Source organism: Tenrec ecaudatus, chromosome 11 (assembly GCF_050624435.1).
Source record: "Tenrec ecaudatus isolate mTenEca1 chromosome 11, mTenEca1.hap1, whole genome shotgun sequence".
Taxonomy (NCBI): domain Eukaryota; kingdom Metazoa; phylum Chordata; class Mammalia; order Afrosoricida; family Tenrecidae; genus Tenrec; species Tenrec ecaudatus.
In genome coordinates, this window is record NC_134540.1 from 12,758,608 (window position 1) to 12,783,678 (window position 25,071).

The following is a 25,071-nucleotide window of genomic DNA, read 5'->3' on the forward strand; positions in this document are numbered from 1 at the left end:
GACCCTACCTTCCTCCTTGAGAAGCAAATTTGAGTAAATACTGCACTTTCAGTTTTGTCCCACATCCATTTACTTGTTTGTTTTTTTTAAATTCTTGTCTTCCTCCAAAGACTTGAACAAATTTTTAAGACTAGTGGCCTTGGTACAGTTGAGAATAACTGTTAAGCTTAGGAATTCCAGTGGACTTGGAGAAGAGCTTCCCCATCCTTCTGGCCTTAAACCCATAGTAACATACGGTTTCTCAATTATTCCATACGTATAATTCCATTATAGGAGGAGAAACCCCAAGTTGAAGCTTCATCTTGAATGTCAGTGCTGTTCTATCTGCTTTTACAATTGCCAGATAATAATAAGAATGCCTGCACGCCCGCCCCCCCTCACACACTGCATTTATGCCTATTGGGTTCATCTTTTAAAATGAAAATGATGGCAACAAATCTAGTAGCCCTGTCCATGGATGTGCTGAGAAAGGCTTATTTCAGCTATATGTTTCAGGAATTACTAAAAGGATCAGTGTGTGATAGTTCTTTATTCAGATTTCCATGTATCTGAATGTGCCCATCTATCTCTGCTATCCTTTAAATGATGCAGAATATATTGACATAGAGGTATGACTGATTGTTTTCTGTGGTATCTCAAAAAATAGTAACATTCAGACATTTCACTGCTGGATATTGTTAATTACTCCAGTTTGATTATAATTATTGATAGCTTGCCTTGTTTGATCACTTCAGTTGACTAACAGTAGACATTTTAAGTGTTTACTGTGTGCCAAATGTTTTGAAAAAATCTTTTAAAAAAGTGAATCTTCAAAAAAGTATTATGACCCCAACAAAATGATCTTTTGAAAAAGTATTATGAGATCAAAGTCTTCGCATTATTTTTATACCTTTTGTTACAAAGGAAATAATGAGGCTTAAAAACAGTAACTTGTTCAGGTGCTAAATCTTAGACTAATTAGCTTGCTTAAGGTCACATGCATTTAAGTGACTGAACTGGGTTTCTAATCTAGTCTGAATTTAAACCTAATTCTTAAACTTTTAAGTCATTTCATCTGCTATTTGATAGCTCTTTTCTTTTTCTGATTTTGTCTAACCTTCAGGTAATCTAATTTAGATAGTTTAATTGTTAATTAATTCTGTGACGTCTGAATAGGGAATGATTTTTAAAATTTACATGTTAGAAATACTTTCCACATTAAAGGATTAAGTTTGTTTAATTACATTAAAGTATTTAATCTAATTAACTATAGATAAGTTTATTTTTTGCTACATCATTCTCTACATCATTCCCAAGTTTGCAGTTTCTAACTTCATAATTTTTTAAGGGTTACCTGGACATCGGGAAGTCGAAGTTAAATACGTTGACTTTGGAAATACTGCAAAAGTAACACTTAAAGATATGCGTAAAATAAAGGATGAGTTTCTGAATCCCCCGGAGAAGGTAATGCACTTCTTAAAAATTCTAGACTAGAATATTGCAAAGATACAGAACTATTTCACCAAAAAAATACTCTGCTTTTATCAATTTTATCAGTCAATGACATGCTATAGTTACTCTTTAAGAAATAATGCCATGCATCAAAGAACAAAAAATCTTATCATTATGAATGAGGGGGAGTGTGGGTTGGGGACCCAAAGCCCATCTGTAGGCAACCAGACATCCCTTTACAGAGGGATTGCAGGGAGGAGACTAGCCAGTCAGGGTGCAGTGTAGCAATGATGAAGCATACAACTTTGTTCTACTTCCTAAATGCTTACTCCCCACCCACTATCATGATCCCAATTCTACCTTACAAATCTGGCTAGACCAGAGGATGTACACTCGTATAGATAGAAACTGGAAACACAGGGAACCCAGGACGGATGATCCCTTCAGGACCAGTGGTGAGAGTGGCGATACTGGGAGGGTGGGGTAGAGAGGGAGAACCAATTATAAGGATCTACATATAACCTCCTCCCTGAGGGATGGACAACAGAAATGTGGGTGAAGGGCGATGTCCGACAGTGTAAGATAGGACAAAATAATAATATATAAATTATCAAGGGTTCTTGAGAGGGTAGTGGAGAGGGAGGTAAAATGAGCTGATGCCAGGGGCTTAAGTGGAGAGCAAATGTTTTGAGAATGATGAGGGTAATGAATGTATAAATGTGCTTTATACAATTGATGTATGTATGGATTGTGATAAGAGTATATGAGCCCCCAATAAAATGATTAAAATATATAAAACAAATTTAAACTATAAAAAAAGAGAAAATAATGCCATGGACAAGGGAACAAGTGAACTAAATCAATGGAGAGAAGGGCGTAGGATGCCTAGTGGGGCTTAATCAAGGGCAATGTAGCAACAAGGAATTACTAAGCCCAAATGAAGGCCAAACATGATGGTGGGACAAGAGGAAAGTAAAAGGAAATTGAGGAAAGAACCAGGAGGCAAAGAACATTTATAGAGCCCTAATACAGGCATGTACATATGTAAATATATGTGTATATATATATAATAGGGGAATAGAACTATGTACCCATATCTATATGTTAAGAATTAAGGTTGCAGATGTACATTGGGCCTCGACTCAAGTACTCCCTCAACACAACAACACTTTGTTTTAACTATCTGGCATTCTGTAATGCTCACCTTCTCTGAAGACACAATGAGTGCATAAGCAAATGTGAAAAAAGCTGATGGTGCCCGGCTATCAAAAGATATCGTGTCTGGGGTCTTAAAGGCTTGAAGATAAACCAGGGACCATCTAGCTGAGAAGCAACAAAGCCCACATGGAAAAAAGCACACCAGCCTGTGTGATCATGAGGTGTTGATGGTATCAGGTATTTAAGACCCAGAACAAAATCATACACAATGTGCATTGGGGATGAGGGGGCATGGAGCGGAGACCCACTGCCCATCTGTAGACAATAAGACATCTAACAGAAGGGTCACAGAAGAGAGATGAACCAGACAAGGTGCAGTATAGCATCAATGAAACATACAACTTTCCTCTAGTTTGGGGCTTCCTTCCCCCTAATATCATGACCCAATTCTACCTTAGAAATCAGATTAGACCAGAACATGCACACTGTTACAGATAAGAGCCCGAAATACAGGGAATCCAGGATAGAGAAGCCCCTCAGAGTCATCAATGAGAATAGAGATACCTGGAGGGTGGGAGGAGTAAGGGCAGATGGATCACAAGGATCAACCTATACCCCACCTCCCAGGGGGATAAAAATGGAAATGTAGGTGAGTGACAATGGAGGATGATTTAAGATATGAAAATAATAATCTATAACTTTATAAGACTTTGTGAGGGAGGGTGACGGGGGGAGGGGGAAGAAATGGGGAGCTGATATCAGGGCCTCAAGTGGAAAGAATGCTTTAAAAATGATGATGGCAGCATATTGCAAATGTGCTTGACACTGGATGAATATATGGATTATAAGACATATAAGAGCCCCAAATAAAATGATTAAATTTAAAAAATGGATGTATGGATTGTGATGAGTTGTGAGCCCCTAATAAAATGATTTTTTTAAAATTTTAAATAATGCCATGTATCTTGCCAAATAAGCATAAATTTTAAATATTTTTATAAATCATATTTCTACTCCTATAATTACTTATTTGTAAGCAACTTTGACATTCTGAGATATAAATGTGATAATAGTTTCATGTTACAATGATATAAGGAAAAATTTCAGTACCAAAGTACTTTTTATTGTGATCCCATGTATGTGTAAGTATGTGATACATATGTGTAAATGAAAGAAAAGTTAAGAAAATGTGTGGGGAAAATGCTTATCTTGGTTTTATATACTTATATAAAATTTTATTTCAATCCTAAAATAGGTAGAAAGTAAGTTGATTAATGGTGAAATTTTGTTTGACACAGGCAATGAGATGTAAGTTGGCATATATAGAACCATGCAAAAAGGCAATGCGGTGGTCTAGAGAAGCTAAAGAAAAATTTGAAGAAAAGACTCAAGATAAATTTATGACGTGTTCAATCATTAGTAAGCTGCTTTTCCTTTTATTGAAGTTCACATAAGATCCGACATACTCTTAAATATAAGAGCAGTATTATAATACAAAATTTGTCATAATATTAATCTGCCCGTAGTAGTAAAAGAAAGCATTTATTGAGAAGTTAAGTATAACAAAGTAATGTCTTCTGCAGCCTCTACCATATAAAGTCAGCACATGAGGCAAAAGTCACCATTGAATATCAAGTCACCTTAGATATAGGCTCATAAAAGTTCAAAATCCAGGGTTCTTTAGTTTCTTGCAATTTTTGCTGGGACCCTGACCTTGGTATTATGTATGTTAACATTTAATTTGCAGGGAAGTTAGGGGAAATAAGGGCTATGACTGGCAAATAGCTTTAGCTATTGTTGTTTTATATGACTTAAGTGAATTCAGCGGTGGCCTCTGAGCATATTTTGGTGGGGGGTCGGAGCAGGAGGGATGCTATTTCCCTGAAACCTTAATCCTGGAAAAGAAGAATGATCACTGGTATAGAGAGAGTGGGAATATTTTTAATCCAATATTTAAACAAATAATTCTGTTTCAAAGCTGTAATGAATATTTGTTTTGCTTATTGAATATTAGAGTAAAATATACAAAGCCATGTTCAACTAGGGTTATGAAGAGAGAGTTTGGTTGAATAGGCATGTGATTAAAGAACTTGCATCCATAGTCTATAGCATTTTCCTAGCAGACTTCTTGGAAATGAGCAGTAAATTACGGGTTTAGTCTTTGAGGATAAAGAGCCCTAGTGGCATAGTGGGTTGTGAGTCGGGTTGCTAACTGCAGGTCAAAACTACCAGCCAGAAAGAGAAAGCTTTCTACTCCTATCAAGAGTTCCCCTCTTAGAGACCCACAGAAGTTCTACCCTGCCCTATAGGGTCTCGTCAAGTCGGAATCAACTCTGGCAGTGAATTTAGTCCTTGGGGCTGTCTGCTCCGGTGAAGATTTAGGGTCTCAGAAACCCTATGAAGCAACTCGGGTTTTGCCACAGGGTTCCTGTAAATTGGAATCCACTTGACAGCAGTCTGTTAGTCCTTAAGCATTAAGCAACTTCTCAGCAGTGATTCTGAGCAAGGCTTATTCTGTTTTCCAATTTTCCTTTGGGTATTTTATTTTGCTGTTGCTTTTGTTTTTAACTCATCTCTTTAATATGCTCACATAGACATGACTTTCCCATTGTCTTTCTTTGACTTCCCATTTTTCTTTCTTAGTTATTTATTATTCTAGTAAATCCAAATAGTAGTCATTCCATAGTACTTAGCCTAAATAATTTTATGTAAAGGGTAGCAGAAGGCCCTACCTGACCAAAATAGCTTCCCCATTAGCTCATCCAATGGTGAGTATGGAAGCTCAAAACATTCATAGTACAGCAAATTAACACATGAGAATGGGTGCTCCCCACTCACATAGACCCTCTTTAACAGGATAAAGCAACGCATATTGATGTTTTAATTCAGAGAGAGCATAAAAAACTGTTATGGCACAGAGCAAAGCAAAGTTGGGCCTATTGGAATAAGAGGAATTTTATGCATAGGAGTATGAACTAAGTAGTCAGTTGGGCATACAAAAGATGGAAAGTAGGGAGCTCAGAGTTATTGTGGTTTCGACTTTTGTTTCTTCAGATAATTTAACTAGTTAATTGAGAAGTAGTCATATTTGTTTTGTTTTCTTTTCTTTTTTTAATCATTTTATTGGGGGCTCAAACAACTCTTTTTTTTAACAATTTATTAGGGGCTCATACAAGAAGTAGTCACATTTGAAACAAGCTTTCTAATATGTATTCATATGACTTAGTAATTACATGATGTTACTGTTGGTAATGTTATCTTTATTTAGACTCACCATTCTGACTAGCAATTATCATCACCCCTGTTGCAAAGGTGTAGTAGATATTTTCTGAATAATATCTCTATCAGTTATTCACGTCTGGAGCAGATTCTCTGTACTGTGTTAAAAAAAACATACGGAGATAGGGAGATAAGCTATAAACCATCATACCAGTCTAGGAAATAGATCTGGTAAACAAGTAACCGATGTGGGTTTTTTTTCTTCTAAAAGAAATGAAAAATAATACTTGTCCTAAAAAGTTAAAGGATTAAAAAAATTCAGTTAATTGGAGGTTCTCTATTAAACCTTTGTTGTTTTCACTTTGGGTCATTCTGATAAAAATTGTAAATGTCTTGTCAATGGTCTTGCATTCACTTTTGGAATGGGCTTGGCTCTCCTAAAACATGACAGATAGTTTCTTCAATAAGCATATGTTAGCTTATTGTTTTTCATCTAAAAACTAATAAACTCCTTTTGGTTTATTTTAGAAACACCTACAATAAAAGTTTTAATTAAATTATATAAACTGCAGACAACACTGGCAATTCTTTTATGTCTACACATTCCTCCTTTAATCCCCAGAGAGAGTACTAACATTATCTATCAAGAAACCTGGTGTATTAACATGAAAGAAATTAAGTTTATATTTTAAAATAATGCCTCATTTCATGTATTTTGCAACATATTTACTTCCTTTCCCAAATTAGTCTTAATGGTTTTACAGAAATTCTGGAAGATAATGTGCTTTTAGTTGAGCTGTATGATTCTTTTGGTGCTTCTGGAATGACTTCTAGTATTAATGACCAGCTAGTCAAAGAGGGCTTAGCATCTCATGAAGTTGGGTAAGTAGACTTGTTTTTCATTCTTCATATATAACATTTTATTACTATCTACCGTAAATGTGTGATGCTTTTTATCGGATATTTTTATTGTTGTTGTTGGAGAGAAGCAGTTGGATTTTTTTAATTCTACCAGATGATTGACTTATTTATTGAACTTAATGGGAATCAACAATACAGTGGTCCAAACAAGCAAAAGAAAATTTCTTAAACAACTTTCTCTGTGCTGTGTAATCACCCGTTATTCTAATCTGTCATGGCTTTAGTTGTTATTTTATATGTACATATATATATACATAGATAGAAATATTCCCATTGTGTGTGTTTTCCTTAATACAGGGGAAATAAAAAACAGAATTTTTTCAAAGCTATGTATTTAAATGTTTTTTAAAAATAACATTATCACCTCAAAGTACTCTCCATTACAGTTAATACATTTTGTCAAATCTGCTATTCCATTTGTAGTCTTTTGTACTTTAAATACGTCTGTATCTGGGTTGACTTCTTGGTGATGTTACCATGTATGTTAGTTAATTGGTCTAGTCTTTACAAATTTCTTTAGCTTCTCTTTGTCTAGAAATCTCCCAATTTTACCTTTGTATTTAAGAGACAGTTTTTCTGGTCAGGATTTTTGGTTGTCAATTTGTTTTCTTTCAGAGTTCTATATGTCATCTTACCTGCATGGTTTCTAGCAAGAAATCAGTTCTCTTAACAGTTCTCCTTTGTCGTTTTCATTTTTCTGAGCTGCTTTTAGGAATCTTTTCCCCTTAGATTTGGCTTTGGAAATTTTGTTTATGATATGTTTTGATTTTCTTTTGGGATCTATCCTATTTGGAGGTCCCTTCAGCTTCGTGAGTGCATATCTTCTCTTTCATGAGAGTAGGAAAGTTTTCCTGCAAAAACTTTTCAACAACTATTTCCGGGCATTTTTCAGTCTCTTCTTGTTCTGGAATTCCCCAATCACATGTAAGTTATTCCTTAAAATAGTGTCCCACATAATTCTTTGACTTTATTAATTTGTTGTTGTTTCTGTTTGTTCCTCTAGCACAGTGGTTCTCAACCTGTGGGTCAGGACACGAATGACCCTTTCACAGAGGTCGCCCGATTCATCACAGTAGCAAAATGACAGTTATGAAGTAACAACAAAAATAATTTTATGGTTGCGGGTGTCACCACTACATGAGGAATTGTATTAAAGGGTCGCGGCATTAGGAAGGTTGAGAACCACTGCTCTAGCAGATTAATATGAGAGAAAATCTTCAAGTTCACTCACTACCTTGGTCTTCCACGGATTAAATTATACTCTTTTGTGTGATAGAAACTGTGAGTGTGAGTTCAGTTCTTTGCTCAGTGTTCATGTAATGTAGGTGAGGGCAGGTTTGACTGATCAGGGAGAGCAACACAATCTTTCTCAATCTGATCGAAGTATTTAAGTAACATTCTTGTGAATTCCTTACCTTTTGGTTACAGTACCATTTCTGGCTCTCTCTTGGTCACTTGCTTAAACCTTTCTGCCTTGTTTCTTCTTGTGAACTGAAATATTCTGTTCTTTCTGAGACATTGTAACATTTTTGTGTTGCTATATTTATATTTAATTATTGGTGGGACCTTAGGCGCGGGTGTGTGTGTTCAGCTCTGTTTGTTGTATATGTAATGCAGTTGAGGGGAAGAGGTTTGACTAATTAAGGGGGTATATTTAAATATTTTATCATTAAGTATGATGTTAGTTACAGGGTTTTTGTACATGTACTTTATTTGGCAGGTACCCTTCTCTCGTGTTCTTAATATAAAATTATTATTCTTAGTGAATTTTGGATCTTGTCAGATGCTTTTTCTGCATTTATTGTGGTTGTCTTATTTTAAAAATTGTTTCATGTGTGTCTGAGTGTGTGTGTGTGTGTGTGTGTAGTGAGATACACATTGAGCTGATAATCTAAGGTCAGTGGTTCAAAGCTAGCTGCCACTAAATGGGAGGAAAATGAGGGTTTTTGTTCCTGTGAACATTTTCAACTTCAGAAATACTAAAGGGAAGTTCTACTCTTCATATAGGGTAAGTAAGACTTGACTCAATGGCAGTGAGTTTGGGTTTACACACGCACAGTACATACGGTTGCTATGTGACAGAATTGACTTGATAGCTAAAAGCAACAGTATGTTTATATTTAAAGTGTGTTTCTAATACCCGTTGCTGAGAATTTTGACACCAAGCAATTTTATAGAACAGGGTGAAACTGTCCCAAAGAGTATCTGAGGCTGAAAATCTTTATAGAATCAGACTGTCACAATTTTCTTCCATAGAGTAGCTGATGAGTTAGAATAGCTGATGAGTTAGAATCATTAGCCTTTCAATTAGCTGCCCCACAATTAACCAGCTGTCAACCTAGTACCTTTTATGATTCTAATAAGCAGCATATGATTACGCTTTGATTTTTTTTTTACCTAATCTGACAAGGTATGCCCTGTAATTCAGATATTTCAACCACCTCCATCAAATGTATTCACTGATATGGTTAGATTTTGTGTATGATCCTTCTAAGAAGCCAAAAACCAAATGCATTTTCTTCTGATTGATACTCACAACCACCCTAAATAAGATTCTGAAGCTATAAAACTTTATGGGGGCAGGAAAATAACATCTCTCTCCTGTGGAGCTGCTGGTGGGTTTGAACTACTAACCCTTAGACTAGTCAATCAAATGCTTACCTGACAGTACCATGATCCTGCTGATTGTTTTCAATTAGTCTCATGTATTCTTGATTTATGTTTCTCTTTTTCTCTGTTTTTGTTTGTTAATTAAGTATATTTTTATAATTCCACTTAACTACCACCATTGGTTTATTGATTAAAGGTTTTTTTCTTTTTGCATATAGCTTCTCTAGCTCATAATAGACTCGTGAAATAAATATGTTTATCTTCAAATACTATTAATCTAATAATTTTGTATAAGTATCTTATGACACTATACTCTTAATATCTTTCTCCAAGTCTTTGTTTTTATCTTGCATTTAACTTAGTTATGTAATGAACCCTACTATACATTGTTACTGGTTTTTCTTAGGATGCTCATTATATATTGTCAAGATTAAAAATGAAAAGAGTACTTTTTATTACCTTTATTTTTACCAGTTTCAATACTTAATTTCTTTGTAGAGATTCAGATTTTCATCTGACACAGTATTCCTTCTGTCTAATGTATATTCTTTACCATTTTTATTTTTATTTTTTTTTCTTTACCATTTTTATAATGCAAGATTGATTTACTAAATTCTATTTGTCTGAAAAGTTCTTTTGCTCCAGTTTTTAAAAGATCGTTCCATTGAGTACAGAATTATAGATTAATAATATTTCTGAGAATTATACCCAAAGGGAAGCTGAGTCAGACACACTACACTGTCCCTTTACAGCAAAGACCCAGGAAACTAAGTGCAATAAATTTAGAAAACAATCCTGGAACCCTGGTCATCAAATGAAAAGATGGGGAACTAGAGTTAATAGTGACTGAAAGAAGAATCTGACTGGAAATAGCATAAGCAAAGAGATGGCATAGAGAGGTCTTGCCAACTGACCAGGTACCACATGACTGTATTGAGACAAAGGCAGCAACAATCCCAGGTCAGAAACACAGGTAACTTCATACAATTCCCACTAGGATATAAAGTAACTGTGCAGACATACCCAGAGTGAAATATAAGGTCCTGATTGCTAGTTGTAGCCACAGGAAAAAGCCACCCTTGCACCCTCCACCCCTTCTGGTGATCCACAGCACAAATACTCCATCCCTACAGTCCAACTATCAGGCACTAAGAGATGAAGCTTCTCGCTTAATCCAACCACCATCACCTCTTCCCCTTCTGACAACACCACTAAGCTGCTTGCACCACCTTTCCCACTGCCAAAACAGTGGGAAAAAAAATAAGTCAAAGCTTAAGAGTTGTGAGAGACATCAGAAGGAGAAACCAAATAAAAGCACAGAGCAAATATTCCAAGATTTTCTTTTAGCAAGCTCCTCTAAATATAAAAGACAATATAAGCATTTAAGAAGCTCACCAAACCCCAGATATCATAGATCCCAAAAGAAAATCATCCCAACATAATAAAATCAAACTTTCCAAACCAAAGAATCCTGAGAACAGCTTAGAATAAAGGAATTGTCATCTGAAAGAACCACCAATGGAACAAATATGTTTGTGGGTTTTTAATTTTTTTTTCAGAAACCATATAGGCAAGTAGGCAAATGGATGGCGTGTATAAAATCCTGAAAGAAAAAAAAATTACAAACCAAGAATTATGTACCCAGCAAAATTGTCCTTCAAATATGGTGGTGAAACTAGGTCATTTCCAAATAAACAGAGGAACATGTAAATTCTTGACATACGTTACAAGAAATATTGGAGTCACTCATACAGTGAACCAACAACATCAGACAACAACCTGAGATTGAGATACATGCCATCATTTCCCAGAGACCAACCCAGAAAAAGAATTTTCAAATTGAGGCAATGAATGTATAAGGGTGCTTTACTCAATTGATGTATGTATGGATTGTGATAAGAGTTGTATGAGCCCCAATAAAAAGGTTTATTAAATTTTTTTAAAATGGGGAGCCAGAAAGATAAATTTGCAAGCAACAACAACTTCAAAAACAAAAAAGGGAATAAATAGTATATGTGGAGGATTTCCAGCCAGAGTCAGCCTATTCTGAACTGAGCAAAGGATAGAATATTCCTGAATTCATCTTATGAAGCAAGCATACCCTAATATCAAAGTTAGATAAAGACACCACTGTGAAACAGAATTGTAGACCAGTATCCTTCATGAATATAGATAAGAAAATTCAAAAAAGTTTAAATCACTCTAAGCCATATCAGAAAATAATAATGTTTCATAACCAAGTGGAATTCATACTAGGTATGCAAAAATGGTTCAACATTAGAAAACCAATCAATATAGTCCACTCCATAAATAATAAAATGACCCGTTATGGTTATATCTATTAGTGTACAAAGGGCATTTGATAAAATCCAACACGCCTTCCTGACAAAAATTCTTAGCAAAATAGGAGCAGAAGAGAAATTTCTCGCCATAATTAAATGAATATACATAACCAACAGCCAATTTTGTTTACAATGGAAAGCGACTGACAACATTCCTTTTGTAGATGGGAAGTGTACAAGGATGCCCTTTATTTTACCACCATTATTCCGTATTGTGTTGGAAGATATAGCTAGAACAATCTGACAAGAAAAGTAAAGGGCATACATATTATTAAGAAGTAAAACTATCCTTGTCTGTAGATAGTCTCATTAGATAGTGCTGACAAAACTACATAGTCATTTGCAGAAAAGTAAAACAGAATTCATACTTTTTACCTTACACAGCAATTAAGGTGTATAAAAACTCTTTTTTGTTTTGTTTTGGTTTTTATGGGGGGTTTTTGAAATTCACTTTTTATTTTATTTATTTTTTTGTTGTTGTTTTTTAACATTTTATTGGGGCTGATACAATTCTTTTCACAGTTCATACATATACATACATCAATTGTATAAAGCACATCTGTACAGTCTTTGCCCTAATCATTTTTTTTTCTCTTTTCTTCTTTTACATTTTATTAGGGACTCAAACAACTCTTACCACAATCCATACATATACATACATCAATTGTATAAAGCACATCCATACATTCCCTGCCCCAATCATTCTCAAGGGATTTGCTCTCCACTTAAGCCCCTTGCATCAGGTCCTCTTTTTTTTTTTTCCCTCCCTCCCCTTTCCCCCCTCCCTCATATGCCCTTGGTAATTTATACCTCGTTATTTTGTCATATCTTGCCCTATTCGGGGTCTCCCTTCCCCCCTTCTCTGCTGTCCCTCTCCCAGGGAAGAGGTCACATGTGGATCCTTGTAATCAGTTTAAAAACTCTTAACGTGAAGCCCAGAACTATAAAGATCTTGGAATAAGAAAGGGAGCAACTGTAGGGACCTTACTCTATCAAGCATAGCTAAAAATGAACAAAGGAGGAAGATATACTAGTAGCCGGGTATCTCCTATGAGCCCAAAGACCTCCAAAAGAGTACAAAGAACCTACAAATGGGTATGAAGGGAATTTTGGGCAACATATCTGAAAAAGGGAGCTATATAAAATTCATGGAGAACTTTAGCACCTTGACAACAAAAAGATAATCCAATGGGAAAAATGGTCAAAGGACATGAATAGATAGATCACCAGAGGAGGCGTTCAGACAGCCAACAACCCTGTGCATGCAATAGTAAGCTGTTAATAGATGCTGTCAGAAGGCATCTTAACCCTGGAAAGTATAGCAGGAAATTTTAAAAAGTAAAACTAAGAAATGACAGTGAGAGAGTGGGGAGATTGAAACTCTCATACACTGGTGATTGGATTGTAAAATGTTTGCTACTGTGGAAAACTATGGTGCTTCCTTAAAGAGTTAGAAATACAGGTATCCAGTAGTTCTACTACTAAGTAGATATAACCTAGAGAAATAAGAGCTGTGACATAAAGATATACAGTGCAGGCCCAGGTTCATTGTTACATTAAAGTAGCAAAAATTTGAAAAACAGTTTTTAAGTGCCCATAACAATATGTAAACAAACCATTGTGCAGTGGCACAGTGGAATACTGCGCAACATTTTAAAAATGGCAGTGAATCCATGAAACATTTCACAACATAAATGAACCTAGAGGACTAAGTGAAATAAGTCAATCAAAAGGACACATTATATGAGATTATTATTAGAAAAAGTAAAAAAAATTTACACAAAGAGACATCCTTTGATGGTTATCAGTGATGAGTGAGGACAGGAAAAGAACTAGATAGTAAACATGTTAACCTGGATGAATGGAGAGGCAATAAACAAGGGAAGGATAGCACAGCATAATCACTTCAAAGGAAGACACTTGGAGGTACACAAGTAAAAGGCAACATTGATAAATAGTATTAAATACACAATCCCAAACCCATTGCCATCAAGTTAATTCTGACTCAGCCCCCCCCCCTGTAAAACGTGATGGGAGCAGACAGCCTTATCTTTCCTGTAGAGCCACTGACGGGTTTGAACTACTAACCTTGCCCTAGCAGCCCAACACATAACCCACTACAGGATTAGGACTCTATTACATATGCAGTCCTGTAATGATACATAGATACATAGGTATCTACTGATAATGTAAGCTCAATTGGGGGATGGCATACTGGCATAAATCCATGTATATACATAGGTTTTGAAGAAGGTTTTTCTACATACATGGTTGTATGAGCTTTAAGTGTATCCAAGCATAATATTGTATTGGACAGGGTTCTCTAGAGAGACAAACCAGATTGCTAGTAATTATATATCAATATATTTATAAAGATAGATATATAATTCAAGAAATAAACCATTAAATTATATACAGATAGATAATACAATAAATTAACAGTTAAATTATAAAGCAGTGAGACACTAGCAGTCCTTCAAGTTTTGAGAGCTGCCAGGTGCCAAATCCCCTTCTGTAGAGAGAGCTGGGCTATATATACCCAGGCAGCAAACAGCAAGGCAGGTCCCCAACTGTCATCAACTGTCGGTTCCCAGCTCCAGAGATGAACATTCCAATCGTGTGGACTTAAAGGGACCTCAACTTACAGAGACACAGTCCACAGGCTAGGCATCCCACAGGTAGTGTACCCCTTTAAACTGAGGCACAGAACAACCAAGGCGAGGCTCACCGAGCCATTTATCCCTCTGCCCTTCAGTGAATCCTACTTGTGTTTATCGGCCAGGCTGGCACAATAAACTATAGCAAGTATACAGGAAGCAAAGTTATGAACGCATCTTAGCCATAACCAATTCCAGTGTACCTAGGAGCCACAGCCTCGGGTTCCACAAATCTCTTATCAGACCAGTAAGTCTAGAGATTCAGTATATCACTATAGTTTCACTATATCACTTACCCTCAAATTAGAACATGAGATTACCTGGATCGTTTCCTTCCTTCCTGACCACCTGAGGAATGAGGAGAAATAACATGTCCCACCACCTAGTTGGACATAATGTATCATACACAATGCCCACAGTCCTTTAAAAAGTCAGTAATAATGGCATACAAATTGTCTGCCTCTCCCCTCTCCCCAATCCCCTATTTCAAGGCTTTACTGGCTTACTCTATGTCAAAGGTATGTTTTCTTTCAGTTCCTGGAATGGCTAGCTAACTCCTACTTAGCCTTTTTAAAATCATTTTGTTGGTTTTTTCCATCATTTCATTAGGGGCCCTTAGAGCTCTTAGCACAATCCATATATATGTCCATTGTGGCAAGCACATGTGTACATAGGTTGCCATCATTTTCAAAATACTTTCTTTCTACTTGAGCCCTTGGTATCAGCTCACTCTCTCCCCCTCCAACCCTTTTCCAATCTTAGCTGAAATGTTGATCACAGAAGCTGTCCCCAAGCACTAGAGTAAATGAGATTTTGTTAGCTTATGGTCTTCTTATTTTCCTTTGCAGTTCTTTTTCATATTAATGCATAATTGTATAATTTCACAGTAGTAACTTTGACAGCATTTATTGTTTTCTGTTCCTTTTAATGTTGCTATTAATGCTGGGGTAGAGTGATATCTTTGTTTTGAGCTATAGCTCTCATATGGATAATGATACGTTTCTTGGGCACCTAAATGTTTTTTTAGTGAAGTGTATTTTCATGTTTTATTTCATTGTTATTTTATTCATTGTTATTTTATTTTATTTCATTGTTATTTTCTAAATTGGGGTTCTTATAGCTGTTATCACAATCCATGCAATATTCATTGTGCCAAACACATCTGTACATTTGTTGGTGTTGTCTTTTTCAAAATATTTTCTTTATACTTGAACCCCTGGCATCAGCTCATTTTTAACCCACTCTCCCTCCCTCATGTCCCCTTGAAAATTTATATTCTTTTTTTTTCATGTCTTACACCGACCTCTGTCTCCTTTCACCAACTTTTCTTCTATCTATCCCCCTGGGAGGGGGCGGCCATACATTGATCATTGTGATCGGTTCCTCCTTACTCCACCCACCCCCTTTACCTTCCTAGTATCACCGCTTCCCTTATTGGTCTTGAGGAATTTATCTGTTCTGAATTCTCTGTGTTGCAAGCTCTTATCTGTACCAGTGTATATGTTATGGTCTAGCCAGATTTGTAAGGTAGAATTGGAGTCATGATAGCATTAAAGAACTAGAGAAAGGTTGTGTGTTTCATCAGTGCTATACTACACCTTGACTGGCTCATCTCTTCCTTGTGCCCCTGCTGACAGGGGATATCCAATTGACTTTTGATGGGCTTTGGGTCTCAACTCTACCCTCCCCCTTTTTCCCATTGATAAATGATTTTTTTGTTTGTTTATTTTGTTTGGGGTCTTTGATACCTGATCCCGTCTACATCTCATGATCACACATTGTGCCATTTTTAATTCAATTATTTGTCTCTCTTTGAAGTGTTGAAATTACCTGTAAGTTTTATAGATTAGTCCTTGTCCAACAGGTCTTTGGAAATTTTTTTTCCAAGTTTGTGAGTTTCGGTTGGAGAAATCTTTTGATGGGCATAGCTGTCTAATTTTTAGGATATCCCACTCATCTAGTTTTTCTTCTGATGTTTGTGTTTTGAGTTCTGCTTGATAATAGTATATTCATGCCACATATTAGGGGCCTTAACTTTGTTCCTATTTTTTTCGTTGATTGTCTTTATAGTTTTAGGTTTTACATTTAGGTATTCATCCATATTGAGCGTCTTGTTCTTGTTTTTATAATGTGAGATATCCAGTTTTTAAAGCACCATTTCTTTAAAAAAAAATCATTTTGGGGGAGGGGCTCCAACAGATCTTATCACAATCCATACATACAATCCATTTTGTCAAGCACATTTGTACATGTCATCATCATTTTCAAAACTTTTTCTACTTGAGCCATTGGTATCACCTCCTCATTTTTTCTCTCTTTCCCTTATGAACCTTTGATAATTTATAAATATTACTATTTTTTCATGTTGGACACTGCGATAGTTCGAAGTCTCCCTTCACCTATGCAGGGGATTAGACCAGCTATCCCGCATCAAGCTGGGTCCGAAATGAGGCGTGCGGATGAAAGGGGAAAAAAAAGAGATATGTACAAAGTATGGGATCAGGAGGACGACAATCTGATGGACTGAAGTCCCGCCTATATTTGAAGCTTGGTTTTTATACTCTTCTTTCAAGGGATTGGTTACAAAACAAACATCAAAGAACTTAAAAACATTCTTAAACTCTTATCTATGCAAATGTTACTTAACTAGTCACACTTTCTTAACATTTGACTAATAAAAGCACTATGTTTTAAGACAATCACACAGATATGCAAGATTCAAAAGAATCTTAAAAGAGATCATAAGTAACTGAGTTATCCCTCAATGCTTTTAGCAGCAAGGTCACAAATAAGTCATTTTGCAATGCTTTTGTCTGCAAAGACACAGAGGCACAGGGGACTAAATGGTCACCCATAATAAACACCTTGATCAGCGGATGCCTCCTACATACCTACTTTTCTGTTGTTCATCCCCTGGAAGGGGGTGATATGTAGATCATTGTGATCAGTTTTCCCTTTCTCCCCAACCTTCCCCTTCCCCTCCTGGTATCACTACTTTTATTATTGGTCCTGAGGGGTTTCTCTGTCCTGGATTCCCTGTGCTTCTAGCTCTTATCTGTACCTGTGTACATGGCTCTGGTCCAGCCAGATTTGTAAAGTAGAACTGGAGTCATGAGGCGAGCCGGGGAAGCATTAAAGAACTAGAGGAAAGTTGTCTGGAGATGTCCAGTTGGCTACAGATAGGCTTTTGGTGTCCACTCTGCACTCTCCCTCATTCACATTGATAGATTTTTGGTTCTGGGTCTTTGATACTTGGACCTATTGATAGTTCATGATCACACAGGTTGGTACTGCACCATTTCTTAAAGAGACATCTCTTCCCCATTTAATATTTTTGTCCCTTTGATGAATATCATTTGCTTATTGGTTGGTCACTCACACATTCACTTACTGTCATCGAGTTGATTCCTACTCATAGAGACTCTATGGAATAGAGTAGAACTGTCCCTTTGGGTTTCTAATGCTTTGACCTGGGTTAGCAGCCCAGTGCATAATCATGATGCCACCAGGGCTCCTATTGTCCTTTGGTAGATGGATTTACTTCTGGGATCTCAATTCTGTTCCACTGGTCTGTCTTACTGTAATTGTACTAGCCTATTTTGACTATTGTAGCTGAGTCATAAATTTTGAGATAGGGAAGTGAGAGTCCTCCTGCTTTGTTCCTCTTTAGTAGTGCTTAATCAGGGCCCATTTCCTTTACATATTTAAGTTAGCAATTGGTTTTTCCATCCCTTGAAAGAACATTGAGGAAATCTGGATTGAGAATCATTCTATCTGTAGATCACTTTGGATAGTAGTGACATTTTCACAATGTTAAGCCTTCCTATCCATGAACATGATGGACCTTCCATTTGGTAGGTCTGTTTTGATTTCTTGTGGTTCTTAATTTTTTCTTTAGGTCTTTTGTTTCTCTGATTAGATTTATTTTCAAGTAGTTCATCTTTGGAATGACGGTTGTAAATTACGCTGTTTTCTTGATTTGTTTTTCAGAGTTCTCTTTACTAGTGCAAAGGAATCCAACTTACTTTTGCATATTGATCTTATAAATTATAAGAGTAACTTTTCCTCTTGTATTATCATTAGAAAAGAAATCAATACTTTCGGAGCAAGAAGTATTAAAGTTATCCAATAATCTTTGAATAAACCCTTCTACTCTTTAGAGAATATAAAATATAAAGGGAAGATATGAGATTATGAACAAAGTTGATATTTTAAACTTTACAATAAAGTTTGGCATTCAGTTTAGTTTTTAAATAGTCTTTAAAACTTTTGTGCTTGCTTGGAGTTTGCTGATTTAAAAAATTTTTTTTATTTTGCTTTAAAAAACCTAAGGTTGCTAAAGCTTCTAATCTAACTGGTAAGCAGTGAATCTTACTCATCTAAAAAATATAAATATAAGTATTTTTCCAACTATTCTTTTTGTTAATCAAATTTTAATTTTTCTTGATCTAAAAAATGTAAATATAAATATTTTTTCAACTATTCTTTTTGTTAACCAAATTTTTATTTTTCAGGTATACCATCAAAGATAATTCAAAAAAGCCTATTGAAATATGGGATCCTCCCCCAGAAGAAATTATTTCAAATGAAGTAAACATCATAAATCCAGTATCTTCAAAATCCCTACCTAGTGAGAATTTCCAGTCATTTTGTAATAAGGAACTACCTGTATATATCTGTAATGTCGTATCTCCTGAGAAGATTTATGTTCAGTGGTTACTGACAGAAACTTTACTTAACAGGTATGACACATAAAGAACACATGTTGTTTGTGGTTTTGTTATTTCTGTATTTCATTTCAAAGATCTAGAAGCTTCACTTTAGCTAAATGGACACTAAAAATTTAGCTAAAAGCATAAAAATTCTGTTTTAACTGTTTTTTTCAGTGCTAAATTCATTCCATGAATACTTACTGATCACCAGTTATGTGACAGCCATTTTTCTAGGTGTTGACTGTACAGTGGTGAAAACATGCAAGTCTTTGCACTCAGGGACTAAACTGCAGTAGAGGCAGTAACAATAAATAAAATATTTCATGTGGGATGTGTTAAGTACAACAAAGAAAAGCATCTGGAGACAGAGAGTTTCAGAGTGGTCAGGGAAGACCACTAAGTCAGTGAGGTAAATTTTAAATGAAGGCTTTAAAGGAGTCAAGGAGTAAGCCTTGTGTATATCTGGGGGATGTTCATCTCAGTCAGCAGTGAATTCAAAGACCCTAAGTAAGAAATATGCTTGACATATGTAGGTAGTGCAAGGTGTCTAATTTGACTGAAAGAGGATGAGCAAAAGAAATGTAGTCAGGGAATTATGTTCCAAGAAAAAGAGTTTAAAAAAGCATTTTTTGTCTTTATATATAGTTTAGAAGAAAAAATGGTTGCTGCTTACGAAAATTCAAAATGGGAACCTATTAAATGGGAAAATGATATGCATTGTGCTGTTTTGGTCCCTGATAAAAATCAGTGGCGAAGAGGCCAGATCATCAGAACGGTTTCAGACACAATGGTAGAGGTAAATGTACAGGGTTTAAAATATAATTGTGAAAGTGAATTATTTTATTATGCATTTTAATTCACAAACAAGTATGTTTAAATGTTGTCTTTCCGTAAACTTAAAGCTACTATCTTTATAGGTCTTGTTGTATGATGTGGGTGTTGAACTAACAGTAAATAATAGCCATCTAAGAGAACTTGAAGAAAATCTAAAGACAATGGGAAGATTATCTTTGGAATGTTCTCTTGTGGATATAAGGTAGCTTTCAACAGAATAAATCTGTTTTCTCATTGAATATGATAATTTTAAGTATTCTTTTGAGATGAGTTCTTGTTTATTTTAATTTAAAGACATTCTGAAAGTTTCATAAAATAAACTATTTCATAAGCTTTGAATTGCATAGAAAACAAAATATGTGAATTACCAAAAAGCATCTTCTTTAGGATTCTGAGGTATTAACATTTTTTTAAATCTACTGGAATCATAAAATCAGAGCAACTTGACTACACACTCAACATCTACAACAAAGGTAGGTAACAAGGCTTCCTTTCTTGAGGCCCAAAGAGTATCAGGTAGGGTGGTCATACCGTAAACCCAGACCCTTTGTCAGCATTTCTGTGAGAGGACATAAAGGACAGATATCTGGAATTCTGACAGCGCTAACCACAGGAACTGGCACTATTTTCTCTGGATCGTGCAGACCAATCTGAGAAAAGCAACCAAAGCTATTATCGGGTATTTAGGATGCACTCCATAGTTGAATGCACATTATGGCCAATGTGCCAAAGTTCCATAGTACAGGAACTTTCTTCACAGGATGTTTGTTACTAGGTGCTATCAAGTTAGTTCTGACTCACAGAGAACTCTGTACAACAAAAAGAAACACTTTCTTAAAATTGTTACATTTGTACTCGTTGTTACGGTCTGTGTGTTAATCCATTTTATTGAAAATCTTTCACTTTTTCACTGACCCTCTACTGTGTCAAGTACACTGTCCCTTTCTAGGGATTGGTTCCTGCTGATAAACATGTCCAAAGTAATTGAGACAAAGTCTTGCCACCCTCATTTACAAGAAACATTCCAACTGTACCTTTTCCAAGTGATGTTTGTTGGTTCTTTTTGCAGCCCACAGTGATTTCAGTATTTTCACAAATTTTTATTATTGTCTAGCTTTTACATAAATTTGAGGCAAGCAGCATCTTTGACATTTCATAGTCTAAAGAGGCTTTTTATAGATAAAATTTTGAATAAGACAATTTATTAATTCTGTTCCAATTTTAGGCATTGGAGGAACATAGTATTTTTAATAGTTTTTTGGCATATAATTCCTATATCATACAATTCAATAGTTCAGTTACATCAAGAAAAGTTACACAGTCATCACCATAATCAGTTTTTGAACATTTTCTTCATTTTTGTACTGATTATTAGGTCCCCATTTCCCCTCAATCTCCTTTACCATGTTCCAAGGAACTCTTAACCTCTTTACTGACCCTGGTGGTCTAGTGGTTACTCACTTGACTGCTAATTGCAAGATCAGCAGTGTAAAAGGGAGAAAGGGGGGTCTTTCTATGCCCATAAAGAATTACAGTCTGGGAAACTCACAAGGACAGTTGTACTCTGTCCTGTAGAGTTGCTATAGGTCAGCATCAACTCAATGACAGTAAATTTAGAAAACTGATCTCTATAGATTTACATATTCTGGATTTCATATGCACAAAAACATTTAAAATAAAACTAAAACCTAACAATAACAAAGTAAGACAGATTAAAAAACTCAATGGAAAAGAAAGTAGTAAACATTGAAAACTAGAGCAAAATTTAAATGGGTCAAAAGGGATATCAAATAATAAAGTGTTAAATTATAACCCAACTGCATCTGCAACAATCCACTTTCCAGTGCACTCTGCATGACAGCAAGACTATTAACGTGCCTGTTCTATGGTCAGAGGAGAATCACCAGGTTCTCATGGTATGTAACTCCCACATTCCAAAAGGAAATTTCCACAGAATTCTCATTTTATTTCACTTGTAGATGTGTGTAGCACAGTCCAACATATGACAGTGAATAGTTTATTTTAAAATACAAGATCCACATTAAAACAGTACACAGTCTTATTGGGTGTTATCAAGAACACAGTGTCTTTTGTCTCATTCTTGGAGTATAGCAGTGTGATTTATATGATCTATCATGATAATTTCCTTCATGCATTCTTTGGAACAGGCACCGAGTGCTGGTAATCTCTTTTTTTAAATCATTTTATTAAGGGTTCATATAACTCAACACAATCCATACATACATCAATTGTGTAAAGCACGTTTGTACATTCATTGCCCTCATCATTCTCAAAACAATAATGCTCTCCACTTACGCCCCTAGCATCAGCTCCTCATTTTCCCCCTCCCTCCCTGCTCCTCCATCCCTCATGAACCGTAGATAATTTATCAATTATTTTGTCATATCTTGCACTGTCCGACATCTCCTTTCACCCACTTATCTGTTGTCCATCCCCCAGGGAGGAGGTTCTATGTAGATCCTTGTAATCGGTTCCCCCTTTTTACCCCACCCTCCTTCAACCCTCTCTCCCCTCCCGGTATTGCCACTCTCACCACTGGACCTGAAGGGATCATCTTCCCTGGATTCCCTGTGTTTCCAGTTCCTGTCTGTAGCAGTGTACATCCTCTGGTCTAGCCAGATTTGTAAGGTTGAATTGGGATCATGATGGTGGGGAGGAAGCATTTAGGAACTAGAAGAAAGTTGTATGTTTCATTGTTGCTACACTGCACCCTGACTGGCTCCTCTCCTCCCTGAGACCCTTCTGTAAGGGGGTGTCCAATTGCCTACAGATGGGCTTTGGGTCTCCACACTCCCCCCTCATTCACAATGATAGGATTTTTTGTTCTGATGCCTGATACTTGATCCCTTCGACACCCCGTGATCACACAGGCTGGTGTGCTTCTTCCATGTGGTCTTTGTTGCTTCTGAGGTAGGTGGCCTATTGTTTACCTTCAAGCCTTTAAGACCCCAGACATATCTTTTGATAGCTGAGCACCATTAGCTTTCTTTGCCACATTTGCTTATGCACCCATTTGTCTTCAGCGATCGTATCAGAGCTGAGCACACAATTACATGATTTTTTTGTTCTTTGATTCCTGATAACTGATCCCTTCTGCACCTCGTGATCACACAGGCTGGTGTGCTTCTTCCATGTGGGCTTTGTTGCTTCTGAGGTAGATGGCCGCTTGTTTACCTTCAAACCTTTAAGACACCAGATGCTATATCTTTTCATAGCCGGGCACTGTGAGATTTCTTCACCACATTTGCTTATGCACCCATTTTGTCTTCAGCGATTGTGTCGGGAAGGTGAGCATCATGGAAGGCCAGTTTACTAGAACAAAGTATTCTTCCATTGAGGGAGTACTTGAGTGGAGGCCCAATGTCCATCTGCTACCTTAATACTAAATCTATACATATATGCACATAGATCTATTTCCATATCTTCATATATAAATATATTTACATATATACATGCCTTTATTTAGACCTCTATAAATACCCTTTGCCTCCTAGCTCTTTCCTCTATTTCCTTTTACTTTCCTCTTGTCCCACTATCATGTTCAGCCTTCCTTAGGGTTTCAGTAATTCCTCTCAGTTACATTACCCTTGGTCATGTCCTACCAGGCCTCCTACACCCTCCTCACTCCTGATTTGGATCACTTATTGTTCCCATGTCCCCCTGGAACTGTTTGTTGGTCCCCTTGTTTTCTCCTCCAGATTGTTTATCCAGCTTATTTTATTTAGACAGACCCGCAGAGATAATAACATGCACAAAAACAAGACAGAGCAAAACCAAGCAACAATATACAACAAAACAAAAACAACACTAACAAGCCAATGACAAAAAACAACAACAAAAGGAAACACAACAACAAGAAAGAAAAGCTTGTGGTTAGTTCAGTGTCTGTTGGCCTTTAGGAGTGGTTTCCAGTTGAGTCTTTGGGATGGCAAGCTCTGGCCCCAAATTATTTTTTGTATTCCCTGGGGACTTGCTGTTCTGTTCCACGTCCTTAGTATTTTGCCTCTGTGTGATATGATCAGAGTGGGTGGAATTCCCACACTGTGTCTCCAGTGTTGTCCCCTGTAGGGTTATGGGTCAGTGAAGGATGTCGTGTCTCAATGTGGTCTCCTGTGGATTGGCTGCTCTGAGCGGGAATCTTGTCAATGTGTGGTGGGCCAGGATGTTCTCCACTCTCTCTTCCTCCCCATTCATTTGCTCCTGTGTACTCTGATCAGACATGTCCCTCTCCCTGAGCTGAAGATTCAGTACTGTCCTCTGAAATAAATTCTGCGGAGAGGGGCAGGTGTCCACGTAGTTGAGTTTGGGACTGGCCCCTCAGACCTAAAGAGGCTTTTTTGCTGTGTAAATATGTTACTTGATTTCTTGACTGTTGCTTCCACAAGCATTGATGGTGTATTAGAATGAACTGAAATCTTGACAATCTGTCTTTTCTCTGTTTATCGTAATGTCAATTATTGGTCCAGTTTTGAGGATTTTTGTTTTCTTTACATTGAATTGTAATCTATACTGAAGGTTATATTGTTCTACCTTCATCAGTAAGTGCTTTAAGTCTTCCGCACTTTTTGACAAGCAAGATTGTGTCGTCTGCATATCCCAAGCTGTTTCATTCTTCATTATATAACCCAGATTCTCATATTAATTGCTCATCCCACAGATTGAATAACTATGGTGAAAATATACAGCCATGTTACTCACCTTTCCTGATTTTACATCATCAGTATCCTCTTCTTTGAACATTGTCTGTTGATGTACAGTTCTACAGGAGGACAATTAAATGTTCTGTGATTCCCATTCTTCCTAATGTCATCCATAGTTTGTTGTGATCCACACAGCATTTAGATAGTACATAAAACACAAGTAAGCCTTTTTCTGACATTCTCTGCTATCAGCCAAGATACACTGGTGTCAGCAGTAATATCTCAGTCTCCATCCTCTTGAATCTAGCTTGAGTTTCTGGCAGCTTCCTCTCAGTGTACTGCTGCAACCATTTTTTAAAATTATGGTCAGCAAAATTTTACTTCCGTGTGATATTAGTGATTTAAAAAAATCATTTTCACATTCTGTTTGGTCACCTTTCTTTGAAATGGTCACAAATAAGGATATCTTCCAGCTGTTTTCTAAACAGCTTGGTGGATAGCCAGTGAGTGCTTCTAGTACTACATA

General features: G+C 36.4%; 1 protein-coding gene across 1 annotated transcript in view; it reads left to right on the plus strand.

The window, feature by feature from the left end:
- Window positions 1–25,071, plus strand: part of RNF17 (ring finger protein 17) — a 103,755-nt gene that overhangs the window by 52,040 nt on the left and 26,644 nt on the right. The window contains exons 17-22 of the mRNA XM_075563563.1: window positions 1,328–1,443; window positions 3,888–4,008; window positions 6,573–6,690; window positions 18,853–19,080; window positions 19,696–19,846; window positions 19,968–20,086. Coding sequence (XP_075419678.1) covers window positions 1,328–1,443; window positions 3,888–4,008; window positions 6,573–6,690; window positions 18,853–19,080; window positions 19,696–19,846; window positions 19,968–20,086 — 853 coding nt within the window. The remainder of the gene's footprint in view (window positions 1–1,327; window positions 1,444–3,887; window positions 4,009–6,572; window positions 6,691–18,852; window positions 19,081–19,695; window positions 19,847–19,967; window positions 20,087–25,071) is intronic.